Source organism: Achroia grisella, unplaced genomic scaffold (assembly GCF_030625045.1).
Source record: "Achroia grisella isolate CSIRO2021 unplaced genomic scaffold, CSIRO_AGI_Agris_v1 utg149, whole genome shotgun sequence".
In the NCBI taxonomy this organism is placed as follows: Eukaryota; Metazoa; Arthropoda; class Insecta; order Lepidoptera; family Pyralidae; genus Achroia; species Achroia grisella.
In genome coordinates this window covers 3,839,311-3,859,053 of record NW_026712644.1, presented here as the reverse complement: position 1 = coordinate 3,859,053, position 19,743 = coordinate 3,839,311, and the positions used below count along the sequence as shown (strand labels likewise).

Genomic DNA, 19,743 nt, shown 5'->3' with positions numbered 1-19,743 from the left:
TGTATACAAAACCCAATTACAAAAGACAGTTTCCTGAAAATCATAGTGTAGATTGTGTTGTCTATGTAGAATCTACAGAAAATGAAAAAGTTGGGAATAAAAACCCCATTACTTTAACAAAGTTATTCACCGAAAATGTGAAAGGCATTGCAGGTGTACACAGAGTAAACGCCTATAAAATAGGTGTGACCTTTCGAAAGCCCGCACCAGCCAATAATTTTTTAAAAATGGACAATTTTTTAAACAAGTATAAATTCAAGGCTTTTGTACCAGCATATATCACAGAAAAAACTGGTATCATAAGATACGTACCGACAGACATGTCCAACGAAGATATTTATAAAAGTATTAGTTGTGATACCGAAGTGATATCCATCAAACGTTTTATGAAAAAAGTAGAGGGAAAACTATCTCCATTGGGCACTGTAGCCGTCACATTTGCAGCTACCACTTTACCACAATATGCCTACATACAATTATTTAGATATCCTGTACACACTTATATTCCACCATTAGTCCAATGTTACAAATGTCTGAAGTTTAACCATTCAGCTAAAGTATGCCGTAGCTCACAGATGTGCTCATCATGTGCTGGTCAACACTCATACAAAGAATGTGATGTAGAAGAAATCGTTTGTATCAATTGTAGTGGTAACCACTTAGCAATTTCGAGAGATTGTCCCATTAAAAAGAAGAAAATTGAAGAAAAAAGAAGTAAATATGTCAATCACTCCTATGCCGCTGTTGTGAGTATGCCCTCAAGTAGTACAACCCCAAAAGTATATCCCACTTTAGAGAAATCTTTAAATGTATATAATTCACAATTTAAACAAAATGTAAATAATAATAATACTGCATTCAATGCAGATCAAATTGTAAATAATGAAATTATAATTAATGCATTAGTTAAATCTCTTGTTGCTCTCGGTAACAACAAAGAGAAAATGTCAATAACTAATAAGACAATAAAAGAAATATTGTTGTCAAATTTAATTTAATGAATACATACTTAAATATAGCACAGTTTAATATACAAAGCTTACAGAGTAAAAAAGCTCTGTTGCAAAAATACATGAATGAACAAAATATTGATATCTGTCTCATTAATGAGACATGGCTTAAAAGTAACAGTAAATTTCCTAAATTTACATCCTATAATTTCATATTCAAAAACTCAGTAAATACACACAATGGAGTGGGTATTTTAATAAAAGAAAATTTTAAATATAATATCATAACTACTACTTTTTATGAATCAGTTCAGAATATATGTATTGCAATAGAAACATCCATAGGCAAATTAAACATACTATGTGTGTATTGTCCTCCTAATGGAAGATTTGATACCAAAAAAGTTTTGAAAAAAGTTCTACTTAGTGCTCCTAAGCCATGTCTCATTATGGGTGATTTTAATGCACATCATATTTTGTTTGGTTGTCATACAAACAATAGTAGAGGTAATAACATATACAATCTCATAGATGAACTTGACTTATGTGTGTTAAATGATGGTAGTCCAACCACCATTGAATCACCAAACAGGCAGGCATCAGCAATAGATATAACATTAGTTAGTCCCCGAATAGCTCCTCTCTGTGAGTGGAAAGTCCATGATGACCCGATGGGCAGCTATCACTATCCAACTCACGTAAGTGTAAATGTGAGGCCAACAGTGTATGAGGTCCGACCTGTAGAACAAAAATTTTTATATAATAAAGCAGACTGGTCGAAATATTTTTCTTTATCAGAAAGTATTTTTTCCCACTTAAATGTACATAATAATGTAAATAATGACACACCATTACAATTTTATAATAATTTTGTTAATATTTTATATGACATCAGAGACAAGACAGTACCAAAATCAAAGTTTAAACAAACTATACACACTTTAAGAAAACCAGTGCCTTGGTGGAACAAAACATGTGATGATGCTGTTCAACAGTCTAAGAGAGCCCTTTTACAATATAGAGTTACCCCAACAATTGTTAACTTCATAAATTATAAAAAAGTTGATGCTAAAAAAAAAAGAATTCTAAAGGAACAACGCATAGATTCCTGGCAAGAGTTGTTAGTAGCTTCAATAGAATGACACCTATTTCAAAAATATGGAGTTCCATTAAAAAGTTTAAAAGGATAGGTACATCTTCCAACAAAAATTTTAATGATGACTGGGTACAAAGTTTCTTAGATATGTTGACAGCTCCATCACAATGCAATGATGCAAATTTAGTTGATATATTGAATCAATCTGATAAAAATGACAGTGACTCCTTTCTCAACAGACCCTTTACACTGGCCGAGCTTCATATTTCGCTTAAGAGTAGGAAAGATACAACACCAGGTTTGGACAATATTACATATAAATTAATAAAACAGCTACATCCAAATGCAATTAAAATACTATTAGATATATACAATAAACTTTGGGAGAATTTAATAATACCGGAATCCTGGAAAACCCAGTGTGTTATTCCAATTTTGAAAACTAATAAGGATATTAACTGTGCATCATCTTATAGGCCCATTTCCTTGTCATCGTGTCTAGGCAAACTATTTGAAAACATGTTAAAATTACGTTTGGACTACTTTACTGAAACACAGAATAAGTTGCCAGATATTCAGTTTGGATTCAGAAAAGGCAAAAGTTGTTCTGAAAGCTTTGTAACTCTTATATCCCTATTAAAAAAAGCAAAATTAAGTCATTCCAATGTTGTGTGTGTATTTTTAGATGTTAAAGGTGCTTTCGATAATGTAAATATAGAATCCTTAATTCATGTCCTACATAATTTAAATTTCCCCTGCAAAATATTAAACTGGATTTTTAATTTTTTAAAAAACAGAACTGTTTATGTTAAGTATAATAATATCCTACATGGACCTAAATATGTTAACAGGGGAACAATGCAGGGAGCAACCCTGTCCCCTCTATTGTATGGCTTGTATACATCTGAAATCCTCAATTATGTGGATACTACAAAAGTTAACATACTACAGTTTGCAGATGATTTGCTTTTATACACTGAGAGTCAAAGTTTGCCTTTGGCTATAAATAATATAAATACTGCACTAAATCAATTACAAAAGTATTATTCAAATATTCTAAAACTAGAAATCAGTTCAGAAAAAAGCTCTGTGTTAGTATTTAGTAGAGATACATTCACACAATCTAATCTTAAAATTATGTATCCCATCAAAAACATAAATGTGAAATGATAGCCGAGTTTAATATTATGATATATGCCTTGATTGTTGACTTCTACGACAAAAGAGATGAGATCTAAATGGGTGCCAAGTTCAATGGTCTGTCCTGAAATGTATTTATAACAATATAAAATATCATTTCTTCTTATAACTTAGGATAATATACCGTAGCCTAAGGTCTAACTTGGGCAGTTCTCATATACCAATTATTACTTTCGATTGCTAGTTACTATTAATATTAAAATAGGAACCGACAAGTAACATGTTTAGAACTTGCGAAGGCTACAGTATATTTCGTATATGAAAACTAGCCAAGTTAGACCTGGCTACAGTATATTATCCTAAGTTATAAGAAGAAATGATATTTTATATTGTTATAAATACATTTCAGGACAGACCATTGAACTTGGCACCCATTTAGATCTCATCTCTTTTGTCGTAGAAGTCAACAATCAAGGCATATATCATAATATTAAACTCGGCTATCATTTCACATTTATGTTTTTGATGGGATATCATTACTTTTTGTACATAAATTATACTAGGTACATATTTATAACTAAATTAATACCAAATTATTTTTGATAAATTACTGTATTTTCGTATATTTACGGGGTATAATTGTCTTTTTTTTGTGTTATTTTCTATATTTTCTTGTAACTTTTAAATGTTGAAGTCCAAAGCCAATTCAGTATCAGGAATTTTTGGGCAAATCGGGGCGGTATAACGTCCACAGATGGTTGTACTCTACAATAGAGCTCTCGTGACTTGGATCTAAATTGTTAAGACGTACCCCATCTAAGGTTTTAACTCTGGAGAGTCCAACGTAAACCTGCCCTTTATTAAATATGGAGGAGCCTATGTTGAGAAGAGGACTGCCAAAACTAAGGCCTTGTGATTTGTGGATAGTAATAGCATATGTTAAGCAAATACGGAATTGTTCTCTTTCAACATATACATTATTTAATATCTGAAACTTGGTATTGACACGTTATAGTTCGTAAAGACGATTATGTAACAAATTGACTGTTATATATTGAATTCTCAAGAAAACAATTTGTTACCAATGAGTTCTCATTCTCGAGTTAACTATACATTCCTACTTATAACTATACTAAAATTGTTATTAATTTTTGGTTTAAACTATTGTCGATACCATACGTATTTACTAAAATAATGTAATAATAATATAACCACAAATATATAAGTATAATTTAAGAAAGCTATAAATTTCGTAGCATAAATCGCAACCTTATAGGTTAGATATCGAGAAACAAAACATTGAGGCATATGAGGGTGGCTGCCATTCGCTCGGACAGGTTCGCGTCAACGTTTTATCGCACCGCTCCCACACGGCGCCGCCGCGGCGCCCTATACCGAAATGTCTATTATTTATAAAAATAATGATTTTACACTATCGATGTGCGCTAAATATTGAAATAATAATTAATACCAAATCTCAGTTAATAACATAATAAATACGAAATTCGACTATACTCCTAGTTATAAGTACGAGTATATTTTAGACAGAATCTAAATTATAGCAACTAGTGTTTACCGCTCAATGCAATATTTGAAGTTTGCTAGTTATCGACACTGATGTGAAGGGGTCAACGTAAATTGGTAATGATCGACGTTTTCATACAATATTACTTTCCGTCCAGTACAAGATGAAATTTTTCGCCAGGGATCAATGTCAATTGGTGGTTATCGACGTTTTCATAGAATTTTAGTATTCGTCCAGTATAAGTTGAAATATAATCAATTAAAGTGAAAAATTGTAGTAAAATGATAACAATGTACCAGTTTCAGATTTTTTCCTTTATATTCACCTAATTACCTATCTGCATGCCAAATTTGAACTTCCTAGGTCATCTGGAAGTGGGTTATAATTTTGATCTATAGTTGATCAGTGATAAAAATGACAATTTTTGGACATTAATATCTAAATAACCGTTTGAGATATGTTTATGAAATTTGGAACACATATTTATCTCGCAAGTCTCAATATATGAACCAAATTTGACAGGTTTGTGTGATAGAGTTTTTGAGTTATGAGGGGGTCAAAAGTGGCTCCAAATGGTTCGTGTAAATATACACACGGTGCTGCAAGCCAGTTTACTTGAAACTCGGCTTGACACGCTGCCGCGTGTCTAGATAATAACAAAATAATACGCATTGTCCATCAACACAAATTTTTAGGTATAGTTTTGGACAATAAATTAAAATTTGATAAACATATAGATTACATTTGTCAAAATGCAATGAGGAGCATAAATATTTTGAGATGTTTAGCAGGGACTTACTGGGGCTCTGATCCCAAAACACTCAATATACTATATAAAAGCATAGTCAGAAGTCATTTTGATTATAGTAGTTTAGCCTATATGACTGCTAGTACCACATTGTTGAGGAAATTAGATGTTATACAAAATATAGGGTTGAGAATCATTAGTGGAGCTATGCGTTCCACACCTATAAATAGTATGGAAGTTGAAAATTGTATACCTCCATTGTCTCTAAGACGTTTGCAACTGGCAGAAAGATTTTGTTTAAAGGAATTATCTTCCAGTAATAGTATTGTGCTTAAAAATATTTTATATCCTGCACAGCTTTCTCAGTTAGTTGTAGGTTCCCCCATATCAGCATCTGTTATTATTTCAGGATCATTACCTGAAATTTCAATAATAATGACACATGTTAAAAATGCTACAGGTGGAATATATATAAATGACAAATGGCCAGTATACAAATGTCCATATGATTCACTAATCTGTTTCCTTGACACTACATTTCATTTAGATTTAATATATAACAAATATGACTTTACAGAATTTTTAAATAAGAAATCAGAATTTTATGTTATTTATACCAATGGTTCTAAAAATTTAAATGATGTTAAAGCAGCTTATTATGATCCACAAAAGAAATATACTAAATGTATTAAACTCAAAAGTAATTGCAGCATCTTTACAGCCGAAAGTTATGCTATATTAAGTGCTTTGTTATATGTTAATAACCTTGTAAATAATGTAAATATACTAATAGTTACTGATTCGAAGAGTGTATTGGAGACTTTATCCAGTGGCGATTGTACATATAAACAAAATTATATTATATATGAAATAAAAAATAGGTTAATAACTTTAATTAAAAATAAGAATGTAGAATTTGTATGGGTACCCTCACACAGTGGCATACCTGGAAATGAGGTCGTTGACTTGGCAACTCGTCAACAATATGATGAAGATCAGAGAGACATTTTGAAAGTGCCATTTACCGACTACTACCAATATTTTAAAAGTAACTTACGAAGAGTGTGGAAAGAGTACTGGAACATAAGCACAGAAAATAAAGGAAAATGGTATGCAGAATTACAGCCAGACTTACCAGTGACACCTTGGTACAGCAAATTCAAATATTACAATAGAAAATTTATTACTATCATCAATCGTCTACGTTTCGGCCATTGTTTAGTTCCATCCCATCTCAACAGAATTAAAATCACAAATGACAACAGATGCAACCACTGTTTCAAGATAAATGCTGACATAAACCATATTATATTTGAATGCCAAGTTTTCAACATACAACGGTTGATTCTTGTCAGTGACATTAGTGACATCGCAAAGGAACACTCACAAAGTATTCCCCGCCGCGTTCAAGATTTGCTATCTCACTTTGCATATTTTATTCCAATATATAACTACATTGTACATACTGTGGAAAAAATTTAATATTAATGAATTATTACTAAAATTGTATTGTCTAAGCTTATATAATAGTTTATTTCTTATGTTTTGTATTAAATTCATTATAAAAATGTGTTCGACTGAAGGACTTGTATCCATGGTCATGAATAAAGCATTATTAAAAAAAAAAGAAATTTGTCTCTGAAGCTTTTGAATAGTATAATTTTTGCTCTGAATTAAAAAAACCCGTTATAAATAATTGTATACACTGACCACTGTCAAATTCCCTAAAATACACTAAATCCATTACTGGTTTTATTATTCTATCACAATATTATATATGAAGTGAAAAAGTCTGTTAGGTTGCCGAAATGCATTCAATCACCGACCACCACGACGCACAAGTAAAGGAGGAGCCTTGGTACTCAGTATCAGATGTAGCGGCAGTCAATATACGGGGAGACAATCTGCATGTTACTGGTGACACTAAACAACAGTCGCTTCCACTAGATGAGGAGTATCGGCAATACAATGAAGGTAGAAGTACTGAAGAGGAGCAGTGGACTGAAACAGAGGGTAATGGGCAGGACGTAGATAGAGTAGTGGTTGTAAAGACTGAGTATGTTGATGAAAACGAAGAACCAGCAGATGTTAATGATATATTTTGTGGTGAGGTAAATGATAATGTCCTAGAACTGTATGAGGATCATGAAATAAAAAACGAGATGGTTATAGGACCTACAGTTGTACAAGTGGAGTCTAGTAAATGCATGAAGCATGATATACAAAAATCAATACAACAGAAGAGAAGAGGACCATCTAACAGTAAACAAGTCCATATGTGTGATATATGCAGGAAGACATTCAAGGATCATAAAACACTAAAAGACCATGTGTTATTGAAAAACCATGTTGTTGAAAAGCCATATAGTTGCAATGTTTGTAACAAATGTTTTAAAAACAAGAACTATCTACACAGACACATGTTGGTACATTCCAATGAAAAACCATACAGTTGTGATGTTTGTAACAAATGTTTTAGATACAAGGACTATCTAAGCACACACATGCAAATACATACCAATGAAAAACCATATAATTGTGGTGTTTGTAACAAATATTTTAAACTGAAGAATACTTTGAAACAACACATGTTGGTACATTCCAATGAAAAACCATACAGTTGTGATGTTTGTAACAAATGTTTTAGATACAAGGACTATCTAAGCACACACATGCAAATACATACCAATGAAAAACCATATAATTGTGGTGTTTGTAACAAATATTTTAAACTGAAGAATACTTTGAAACAACACATGTTGGTACATTCCAATGAAAAACCATATAATTGTGGTGTTTGTAACAAATATTTTAAACTGAAGAATACTTTGAAACAACACATGTTGGTACATTCCAATGAAAAACCATACAGTTGTGATGTTTGTAACAAATGTTTTAGATACAAGGACTATCTAAGCACACACATGCAAATACATACCAATGAAAAACCATATAATTGTGGTGTTTGTAACAAATATTTTAAACTGAAGAATAATTTGAAACAACACATGTTTGTACATACCAATGAAAAACCATATAGTTGCGATGTTTGTAACAAAGGTTTTAGAATTAAGATAAAATTAATCAGGCACATGTTTGTACATACCAATGAAAAGCCATACAGTTGTGATGTTTGTAACAAATGTTTTAGAACAAAGAGTAATTTAACCATACACATGCTTATACATTCCAAAGAAAAGCCATATGGTTGTGATGTTTGTGACAAATGTTTTAGAAACAAGGACTATCTAACCAAACACATGCGTACACATTCCAAAGAAAAACCATATAGTTGTGATGTTTGTAACAAATGTTTTAAAGTGAAGATTAGTTTAAAACACCACATGCTTGTACATACCAATGAAAAACCATATAATTGTGGTGTTTGTAACAAATATTTTCGAATAAAGGGACGTTTAACCACACACATGCTTGTACATACCAATGAAAAACCATATAATTGTGGTGTTTGTAACAAATATTTTCGAATAAAGGGACGTTTAACCACACACATGCTTGTACATACCAATGAAAAGCCATACAGTTGTGATGTTTGTAACAAATGTTTTAGAACAAAGAGTAATTTAACCATACACATGCTTATACATTCCAAAGAAAAGCCATATGGTTGTGATGTTTGTGACAAATGTTTTAGAAACAAGGACTATCTAACCAGACACATGCGTACACATTCCAAAGAAAAACCATATAGTTGTGATGTTTGTAACAAAAGTTTTAAAGTGAAGAGTAATTTAAACACACACTTGCTTGTACATTCAAATGTAAAGCCATACAGTTGTGATGTTTGTAACAAATATTTTGCAACGAAGACATGTTTAACCAGGCACATGCTTGTACATAGCAATGAGAAACCATACAGTTGTGATGTTTGTAACAAATGTTTTAGAATAAAGAGTAATTTAACCATACACATGCTTATACATTCCAAAGAAAAGCCATATGGTTGTGATGTTTGTGACAAATGTTTTAGAAACAAGGACTATCTAACCAGACACATGCGTACACATTCCAAAGAAAAACCATATAGTTGTGATGTTTGTAACAAATGTTTTAAAGTGAAGAGTAATTTAAACACACACTTGCTTGTACATTCAAATGTAAAGCCATACAGTTGTGATGTTTGTAACAAATATTTTGCAACGAAGACATGTTTAACCAGGCACATGCTTGTACATAGCAATGAGAAACCATACAGTTGTGATGTTTGTAACAAATGTTTTAGAAAAAGGAACTATTTAAGCAAACACATGCAAATACATTCCAAAGAAAAACCATACAGTTGTGATGTTTGTAACAAATGTTTTAAACTGAAGAATAGTTTAAAACAGCACATGCTTGAATATACCAATGGAAAACCATATAGTTGTGATGTTTGTAACAAATGTTTTGGAATGAAGGTAAATTTAATCAGGCACATGATTATACATAACAAGGAAAAATCATATAGTTGTGATGTTTGTAACAAATGTTTTAAAGTGAAGTATGATTTAAAAAGGCACATGCTTGTACATTCAAATGATAAACCATATACTTGTAATGTTTGTAACAAATGTTTTAAATTGAGGAATAATTTAAACCAGCACATAGTTGTACATAGCTATGCAAAGCCTTATAGTTGTGATATTTGCAAGAAATTTTTTAGAAACAAGGAGTATCTATCCAGACACGTGCATAGACATCGCAATGAAAAGCCGTATAGTTGTGATGTTTGTAACAAACGTTTTAAAGTGAAGTATGATTTAAAAAGGCACATGCTTGTACATTCAAATGATAAACCATATACTTGTAATGTTTGTAACAAATGTTTTAGAACCAAGAGCAATATAACCGCACACATGCTTATACATTTCAATGAAAAGCCATATGGTTGTGATGTTTGTAACAAACAGTTTAGAAATAAGGGCAATTTAAAGAGACACGTGTGTGTCACCGTTAATAACATTTCATGATTAATAATTTTATATTGTTATTTTGTACATAAGTATGTACAAAGTGGCAGCTCTGTCGTGCAATTGTACATCTGTTCACTTCAGAAAAAAAATATATTTTAAGTATTTTTTGCTTTATGTCATTGTGTACTGTGCAACCTCTGTTTAGATGTAGACTCCAGGAGTTTAAGCTCAGTATATTGCAGGTAACAAGCTATGGATGTTATTAATCAGTCAGTGAATTGTCATAATATTTCTGAACCACCTCGCCCTACCATGTGGTGGTGAAACCTTATTTTCTATTTTATTTCCTCAATTTCTCAATATGCTTGTACATTGCAATGAAAGACCATGTAGTTGTGATTTTTGTAACAAATGTTTTATAATCAAGCACATGGACGTACACTCCAATGAAAACTCATTGGATTGTATAAATTATAAAATATTAAAATTAAGAACCTATTAAAAAATGTAAGACTAATAAAAACTATTAGTTGTATAAAAATTGTTTTGGTATCGAAAAGTGAAATAACAAATTTACTATTCATTAATTAGTGTTTTACTGTCCAAGCATTTGTCTAAAGAAAAAATTGTACTGGGGGAATGAAAATTTTTGTGTCCAAAGTAATGTCATAATTTGAATTGACCGCCATTTTTCTAATGTCAGTGTGCCTTGACATTTGTCAAGTAGATATTTAGTGAATTATTGGTCAACAAGCCAGTCGTCCTACATTATAATGTACTGTGTGCCAACTGGAGTGATATACAACTATAGATGGTGCAAGTAGAGATGTGCTAACTCGTAATAAACATGACTTGAGTTAACTCGAGTTAGTCTAATATTGTTGGCCGCAGCTGGCCTTGACAGCTTCACCGAAATGTAGGGGTTATACAAAACGATATAGACCATAAGGAAATATTGGTTTAATTCAACTAAAATGCTAGTAAGATATACATGTTGAAATGTTACAATATGACAAGACAATAAAAAAACAAATCATAGTATTATAAAGAGTTTCTATACTACCACAAGGGGTGAGTGGAAATGGCACTTCAAACGCGTGGAAGGACTTACGCATGTCTGTCAACTCCTCGTATTTGAGTGCTTTGTAGCGAATAGCGATAGCAATCTCCCGAAACGCACCGTTCGGTTGCCAGCCCGCTACCGCTAGTTTCCGGACACAGAGCAGCGTACGTCCGGTATCTATTAATAGACAACTCGAGCTAGCCCTGCCGTAGCTTTTTCTGTATTTCCTACATATTTAAAATAAATCCGAGCATTTTTTACATTTTACGTCTATACTTGCTGGTGATTCAGGGATTTCCTCATAAGTCACGGAATTTATAAAAATGTACTTGGTGTTTAAAGGTAACAAACAAATGATAACTGACAACCGCTAATGCACCTAATCATTTTAATGATAACATAATCTCAAACCTAAAAAATATAATGAGAAATTTGTGACGAGTGAAAATGGTAAGACATAAAATGATCGGAAAGCTTCTGGTCATTATCGGTTCGACTTGTCATTCTCACGCTCTTTCACTTGAGTTCATTTACCGGTTGAATTCCCCCAATACGAGTTGGAAGAATTCAACTCAAGTTTCATTCAACAAGTTACAAATCAACCCTGGACAATTCATTAGAGTAAATGTATGTTCAATTCGTATTGGTCTCTAGTTTAATGTTATTGTATGCTTTAATGTTTTTGGATTATAGTATGCTTTTTAATCTCGGAGGCTAAATTGTGGTGTAAGTGTAAAATATTCAAATTTAGCGGTTTTGGGGTACAAGATATGGGCGCGTGAGGTTCTCAGGGTTTTTATGGTGAGATTTAAAGACTCTCTTATGGAAAGCTGTTTTATTTGTTAAAATACACAAAACTTTATGCAGACCAAATCGCGTGTGTCTTAACTAATTGTAAGGAATATACTACCAATCCTACTTGTTTTTTTTTCGGACTGCTCTAATGCTGTTGGCCGCAGCTGGCCTTTACTATTTTACCGGACGATCCTACTGATACAGTGGACATATTTATAGAATAGCGAGCGGGCGGGCGGCCGCAAGTGCTCCGGATTGGTCGGTCTGTTGCTACAGTGGTGGCATTCTTTGTAGTGAATGCCATTGGAGGTTATTTTAGGGAGGCAGGTCACCTCTCCCTTGAATTGTTATGAATTCTCATAGCTTTATTAAAATGTTTTTTGAAAATTTTAAGGTTAGGACGCTGTTTGCAAAATATATCTAATAGATTTTGGGGGGGAGGGGGTTTGGGGATACTCCTTACTTGGGGGGTTCACCCTTACTGAAGGAAATCTCCTTTGGGGGTTGTAGTTCGGTGTGGAGGACAGATGACCTTCGATCTGAGCGTACTAGTGACCATAGCTCCAGTTTTCTTTTGTTTTATCATTACACTCTTTTTTTTATCGTGTGGAAAAATCTTCAAAAGACCGTCACCCCGCCGGAGGGATGGCGAGGTGGTGTGTGGGACTTGTACCCACTAAAAAACCACACGGTGTATCTACGAGCGCCTATGCCGGAGCCAGGGGATTCGCAAGTGCATTCTACCCCAGCTCCGACGGCGACGGCCCGCCCTGTAGATGTTGTAGGGCAGGCCCCATCTCGTTTTGTGGTTAGGGCGACCATGGCCATGACCCTGTGTGGCCTGTTGAGGCAGGCCACATTTTCCCTACCTAGGGCCCCCACCCAGATGGGGGCCCCGTACAGGGCCATGGACCGCACCACGCCGAGGTATAGGCGGCGGGAACCTTCTCCCGGGCCCCTCACATTTGGCAGCAGCCAGCTACGAGCGCCGGCGGCTGCCATAAGGCGAGGGACCAGGTTCCGTGAGAACGTGAAGTGAGCGCGGAAGCTCCAACGACTGTCCAGGTCAAGCCCCAAGTATCGAATACAGGGCTTGACCCCCACCCTCTGGCCACTGACGACCAGCTGGGCATCCGGAGGTGGCGCACGCCGAGGCCCATGAAAACACAGGACCTCGGTCTTCTCCAGCGCCACCTGGAGCCCAAGCCTTCTTATAAAAAAAAATGTGGTCAAGTTGTGCCTTAACCATTTTGTGTGTTCCATCCTTGTCAAGGGGAGTGCTAACCGTCTCTCCTTTCAATAGACACTTATCATTACACTCTAACCTAACGTAACCTACGCATTTAATTTTCGACTGACATTTGTAAGGAATAAAAAAACGCCGAAAGGATGTCAAAAGTATTTTCCTAAGCTAAAACAATTATTTTCACGTATTTTAATTAAAATGTCAAAAATTACTACTTTCCGCAAGTTGAAATTTTAGTAGACTAACAAAAACAAGAACAATCAAAGGTAAAATTTTTGACTCTTAAATCGATTGTATATATTTTACAGGTTATCCCTATACTTTATTAATTTTGTTTTAATGCGTTTTTTTTTATTAATACACCCACACATTATTTCTCAGTGACCCATAAAAATCGGTAATAAATATTAGTTTCCGATAGTGTCACAACCCTAAAAACCGTAACAATAACAAGCTGGCAACATAGTTAAAGTGAAATTTGTCTCTGAAGCTTTTGAATAGTATAATTTTTGCTCTGAATTAAAAAAACCCGTTATAAATAATTGTATACACTGACCACTGTCAAATTCCCTAAAATACACTAAATCCATTACTGGTTTTATTATTCTATCACAATATTATATATGAAGTGAAAAAGTCTGTTAGGTTGCCGAAATGCATTCAATCACCGACCACCACGACGCACAAGTAAAGGAGGAGCCTTGGTACTCAGTATCAGATGTAGCGGCAGTCAATATACGGGGAGACAATCTGCATGTTACTGGTGACACTAAACAACAGTCGCTTCCACTAGATGAGGAGTATCGGCAATACAATGAAGGTAGAAGTACTGAAGAGGAGCAGTGGACTGAAACAGAGGGTAATGGGCAGGACGTAGATAGAGTAGTGGTTGTAAAGACTGAGTATGTTGATGAAAACGAAGAACCAGCAGATGTTAATGATATATTTTGTGGTGAGGTAAATGATAATGTCCTAGAACTGTATGAGGATCATGAAATAAAAAACGAGATGGTTATAGGACCTACAGTTGTACAAGTGGAGTCTAGTAAATGCATGAAGCATGATATACAAAAATCAATACAACAGAAGAGAAGAGGACCATCTAACAGTAAACAAGTCCATATGTGTGATATATGCAGGAAGACATTCAAGGATCATAAAACACTAAAAGACCATGTGTTATTGAAAAACCATGTTGTTGAAAAGCCATATAGTTGCAATGTTTGTAACAAATGTTTTAAAAACAAGAACTATCTACCCAGACACATGTTGGTACATTCCAATGAAAAACCATACAGTTGTGATGTTTGTAACAAATGTTTTAGATACAAGGACTATCTAAGCACACACATGCAAATACATACCAATGAAAAACCATATAATTGTGGTGTTTGTAACAAATATTTTAAACTGAAGAATACTTTGAAACAACACATGTTTGTACATACCAATGAAAAACCATATAGTTGCGATGTTTGTAACAAAGGTTTTAGAATTAAGATAAATTTAATCAGGCACATGTTTGTACATACCAATGAAAAACCATACAGTTGTGATGTTTGTAACAAATGTTTTAGATACAAGGACTATCTAAGCACACACATGCAAATACATACCAATGAAAAACCATATAATTGTGGTGTTTGTAACAAATGTTTTCGAATAAAGGAACGTTTAACCACACACATGCTTGTACATACCAATGAAAAGCCATACAGTTGTGATGTTTGTAACAAATGTTTTAGAACAAATAGTAATTTAACCATACACATGCTTATACATTCCAAAGAAAAGCCATATGGTTGTGATGTTTGTGACAAATGTTTTAGAAACAAGAACAATCTAACCAGACACATGCGTACACATTCCAAAGAAAAACCATATAGTTGTGATGTTTGTAACAAATGTTTTAATGTGAAGAGTAATTTAAACACACACTTGCTTGTACATTCAAATGAAAAGCCATACAGTTGTGATGTTTGTAACAAATATTTTAAAAGGAAGAATAATTTGAAACAACACATGTTTGTACATACCAATGAAAAACCATATAGTTGCGATGTTTGTAACAAAGGTTTTAGAATTAAGATAAAATTAATCAGGCACATGCGTGTACATACCAATGAAAAACCATACAGTTGTGATGTTTGTAACAAATGTTTTAGATACAAGGACTATCTAAGCACACACATGCAAATACATACCAATGAAAAACCATATAATTGTGGTGTTTGTAACAAATGTTTTCGAATAAAGGGACGTTTAACCACACACATGCTTGTACATACCAATTAAAAGCCGTACAGTTGTGATGTTTGTAACAAATGTTTTAAAGTGAAGTATAATTTAAAAAAGCACATGCTTGTACATTCAAATGATAAACCATATACTTGTAATGTTTGTAACAAATGTTTTAAATTGAGGAATAATTTAAACCAGCACATAGTTGTACATAGCTATGCAAAGCCTTATAGTTGTGATATTTGCAAGAAATGTTTTAGAAACAAGGAGTATCTATCCAGACACGTGCGTAGACATCGCAATGAAAAGCCGTATAGTTGTGATATTTGTAACAAACGTTTTAAAGTGAATAATAATTTAAAACAGCACATGCTTACACATACCAATGAGAAGCCATACAGTTGTGATGTTTGTAACAAATGTTTTAGAACCAAGAGCAATATAACCGCACACATGCTTATACATTTCAATGAAAAGCCATATGGTTGTGATGTTTGTAACAAACAGTTTAGAAATAAGGGCAATTTAAAGAGACATGTGTGTGTCACCGTTAATAACATTTCATGATTAATAATTTTATATTGTTATTTTGTACATAAGTATGTACAAAGTGGCAGCTCTGTCGTGCAAATGTACATCTGTTCATTTCAGAAAAAATTATATTTTAAGTATTTTTTGCTTTATGTCATTGTGTACTGTGCAACCTCTGTTTAGATGTAGACTCCAGGAGTTTAAGCTCAGTATATTGCAGGTAACAAGCTATGGATGTTATTAATCAGTCAGTGAACTGTCATAATATTTCTGAACCACCTCACCCTACCATGTGGTGGTGAAACCTTATTTTCTATTTTTTTCCTCAATTTCTCAATATGCTTGTACATTGCAATGAAAGACCATGTTGTTGTGATTTTTGTAACAAATGTTTTATAATCAAGCACATGGACGTACACTCCAATAAAACTCATTGGATTGTATAAATTATAAAATATTAAAATTAAGAACCTATTAAGAAATGTAAGACTAATAAAAACTATTAGTTGTATAAAAATTGTTTTGGTATCGAAAAGTGAAATCACAAATTTACTATTCATTAATTAGTGTTTTACTGTCCAAGCATTTGTCTAAAGAAAAAATTGTACTGGGGGAATGAAAATTTTTGTGTCCAAAGTAATGTCATAATTTGAATTGACCGCCATTTTTCTGATGTCAGTGTGCCTTGACATTTGTCAAGTAGATATTTAGTGAATTATTGGTCAACAAGCCAGTCGTCCTACATTATAATGTACTGTGTGCCAACTGGAGCGATATACAACTATAGATGGTGCAAGTAGAGATGTGCTAACTCGTAATAAACATGACTTGAGTTAACTCGAGTTAGTCTAATATTGTTGGCCGCAGCTGGCCTTGACAGCTTCACCGAAATGTAGGGGTTATACAAAACGATATAGACCATAAGGAAATATTGGTTTAATTCAACTAAAATGCTAGTAAGATATACATGTTGAAATGTTACAATATGACAAGACAATAAAAAAACAAATCATAGTATTATAAAGAGTTTCTATACTACCACATTCACCCATCCATATGATTCATAATCATTTATGTAAGCAGGGGGCCTTCTTTCACGAACAGGCCGTTGGGGCGAATGAACTGATTCTGAACCGGAATTATCAGCATTTAAATTTTCATTCTCAGATGCTGTCTGGTAGATCTCGGCATCAGTATCAGAAGGGTTATGAATGGAGTTATACGTTTCATCTTCAGTGACTACTTCTTCAATTTGCCTATTAATTGGCGCTAGATGTCGGTTTGATACTGTATCCTCTCTCCCATCAGCAAAGCGTATTATAGAATAGTTTGGGTTTGATTCCAGCAGTTCCACTTCTTCCACTAAAGGATCATATTTACTTTTTCTTACATTTTTTTTAATAGTACTGGGCCTGGAATCATTAACCAAGAAGGTAAAGAAACTCCATTACCAGATCGTCTCGGGAAACAGAACATCTTATCATGTGGTGTAGCATTAGTAGCTGTGCATAATAACGATCGAAGTGAGTGCAGCGCTAAAGGCAAGACATTTTCCCAATACCGAATATCTAGGTTTTTGGATCGTAAGGATAATTGTATAGTTCTCCACAGAGTCCCATTCAATCTTTCGACCTGGCCATTTCCTTCTGGATTATAAGGCGTAGTCCTGCTGCATGCAATATCATTCCTTATTAGGAAATCTTTAAATTCTTGTGACATAAATCCAGTTCCACGGTCTGAATGTACATAGAGAGGAGTTCCAAAAGTAAAGAAAAGATGCTTTAAACTTGCTATTATAGTGGCGGATGATACATCTTTGCAGGGGTAAGCAAAGGGAAATCGAGAAAATTCATCAACAATCGTTAAAATGTATTTATTTTCGGAATTTGAAGGCAACGGCCCCTTGAAGTCTAAACTAAGTCTTCAAAAATTCAAATGGGGACGTCGCTTTAATAAGTCGTCCTTTACTGTTTGCAAATTTTGGCTTTATCTCCGAACAAATAGGACAACTTAAATTCTTAGACCGCACCCAATGAGCCATTCTTGTGATTCCTGGATGGCATAATGTATTATGAAGCTCATATAAATTTTTGCGTGAAAACATATTAGCACAAACTCTTGACAATGTATCAGATACAATATTTTGTTTACCCGGTCGATATATAATATCAAACTTGAAACAAGATAATTCAAGCCTCCATCTCTCTATTTTCTCGTTCTTAATTTTACTTGAATGTTTTTGATTGAACATGAAGGAAACCGATTGTTGATCCGTTATTAAAAGAAAATGTTTTCCAATTAAATAGTGACGCCATCTACGTAGGCTTTCAACAATTGCCGACGCTTCTTTCTCTATTGAAGAATGGTTTCTTTCGGACTCTGTCAATGAGCGAGAGAAAAATGCTACCGGGCGACTATTTTGTGAAAGTGTTGCTGCTAAGGCATGTTCAGAAGCATCAGTCTCTACAGTAAACATTTGTGTGTCGTCAATAGCAATTAAAGCAGCGTTTGCAATATCTTTCTTAAGACTCTCAAACGATATTTCTGCATCACGTGATAATGGAAATGAATTATTAGTCGCTAAATTACTTATTTTCTCTGAATAGTTATTTATCCATTTAGAATAATGTGCAAACATACCTAATACTCTCTTTAGAGAATTTATATCTGTAGGTGCAGGCATGGAGAGTAAAGGTTTAAGACGCTCTTTATCAGGTCTTACAACATTGTTCTCTATAGTATAACCTAATATATTAATAGTCTCAGAACCAAAATTACATTTGTCTTTGTTTAGAGTAATTTTATACTTTGCTACAGTTGCCATAAATTTTGCTAGATTAGCATCATGAGTAAGCTTATCCTTACCACAAACAGTAACGTCATCTAAATATGCATAAGTGTCAGTAATTTTCGTTAGATATGATAAATTGCATCGTTCTTTGAAATGCTGATACTCCATTTGTTACTCCAAACGGTATACGTGTAAATTGAAATAGATTACCGCATGCTTCAAATGCTGTATAAGGTCGTTCTCTCTGTTGAATTGGTACTTGTACTTTTGAGATCAATTTGGCTAAAATATTTATTCTGCGCAATTTTTGATATAAGTACTTCAATATTAAGTAAAGGATATGCATCAAGTTCTGTAAATTTATTTATAGTTTGAGAATAATCAATAACGAGACGTTTACGATGGATACCACCGCCAGTTACTAGAACTTGTGCCCGCCAAGGTGATATACTTGGCTCAATGATTATAGAATAGAATAGAATAGAATAGAAAATCATTTATTCAAATAAACTTACATTGAAGCACTTTTGAATAGTCATAACATTTTTTTTTTTAATCTACCGCTCATTCGGAATGCTGTCTCATCACAAGAAGAACAAGCAAGAAACTTGTGTGTTGCTCTTTTAAATAATTTATTCTTACTTACAATTTAAGTTTAAGTGTGTGAATACAAACCACCGATTAGCACTAATTCAATTAAATAC

At 33.6% G+C, this 19,743-nt stretch overlaps 1 protein-coding gene, 1 non-coding gene and 1 pseudogene across 2 annotated transcripts; 2 read left to right on the top strand and 1 right to left on the bottom strand.

The window, feature by feature from the left end:
- The first annotated feature begins 7,098 nt into the window (after positions 1-7,098).
- On the top strand, positions 7,099-10,429 carry LOC131840838 (zinc finger protein 493-like). Its single transcript, XM_059189032.1, has one exon. The coding sequence runs from the start codon at positions 7,268-7,270 to the stop codon at positions 10,427-10,429; it is 3,162 nt and encodes a 1,053-aa protein (XP_059045015.1). The 5' UTR covers positions 7,099-7,267.
- A 3,018-nt stretch (positions 10,430-13,447) lies between these two features.
- Positions 13,448-13,537, bottom strand: LOC131840851 (U6atac minor spliceosomal RNA). Its single transcript, XR_009357430.1, has one exon. It is a non-coding gene; the product is annotated as a U6atac minor spliceosomal RNA (small nuclear RNA).
- A 424-nt stretch (positions 13,538-13,961) lies between these two features.
- Positions 13,962-16,301, top strand: LOC131840757 (gastrula zinc finger protein XlCGF58.1-like; annotated as a pseudogene).
- The last annotated feature ends 3,442 nt before the right edge of the window (positions 16,302-19,743 follow it).

Coding starts and splice junctions, on each gene's coding strand:
- LOC131840838 (XM_059189032.1), top strand. CDS start 7,268: ATGCATTCAATCACCGACCACCACGACGCACAAGTAAAGGAGGAGCCT.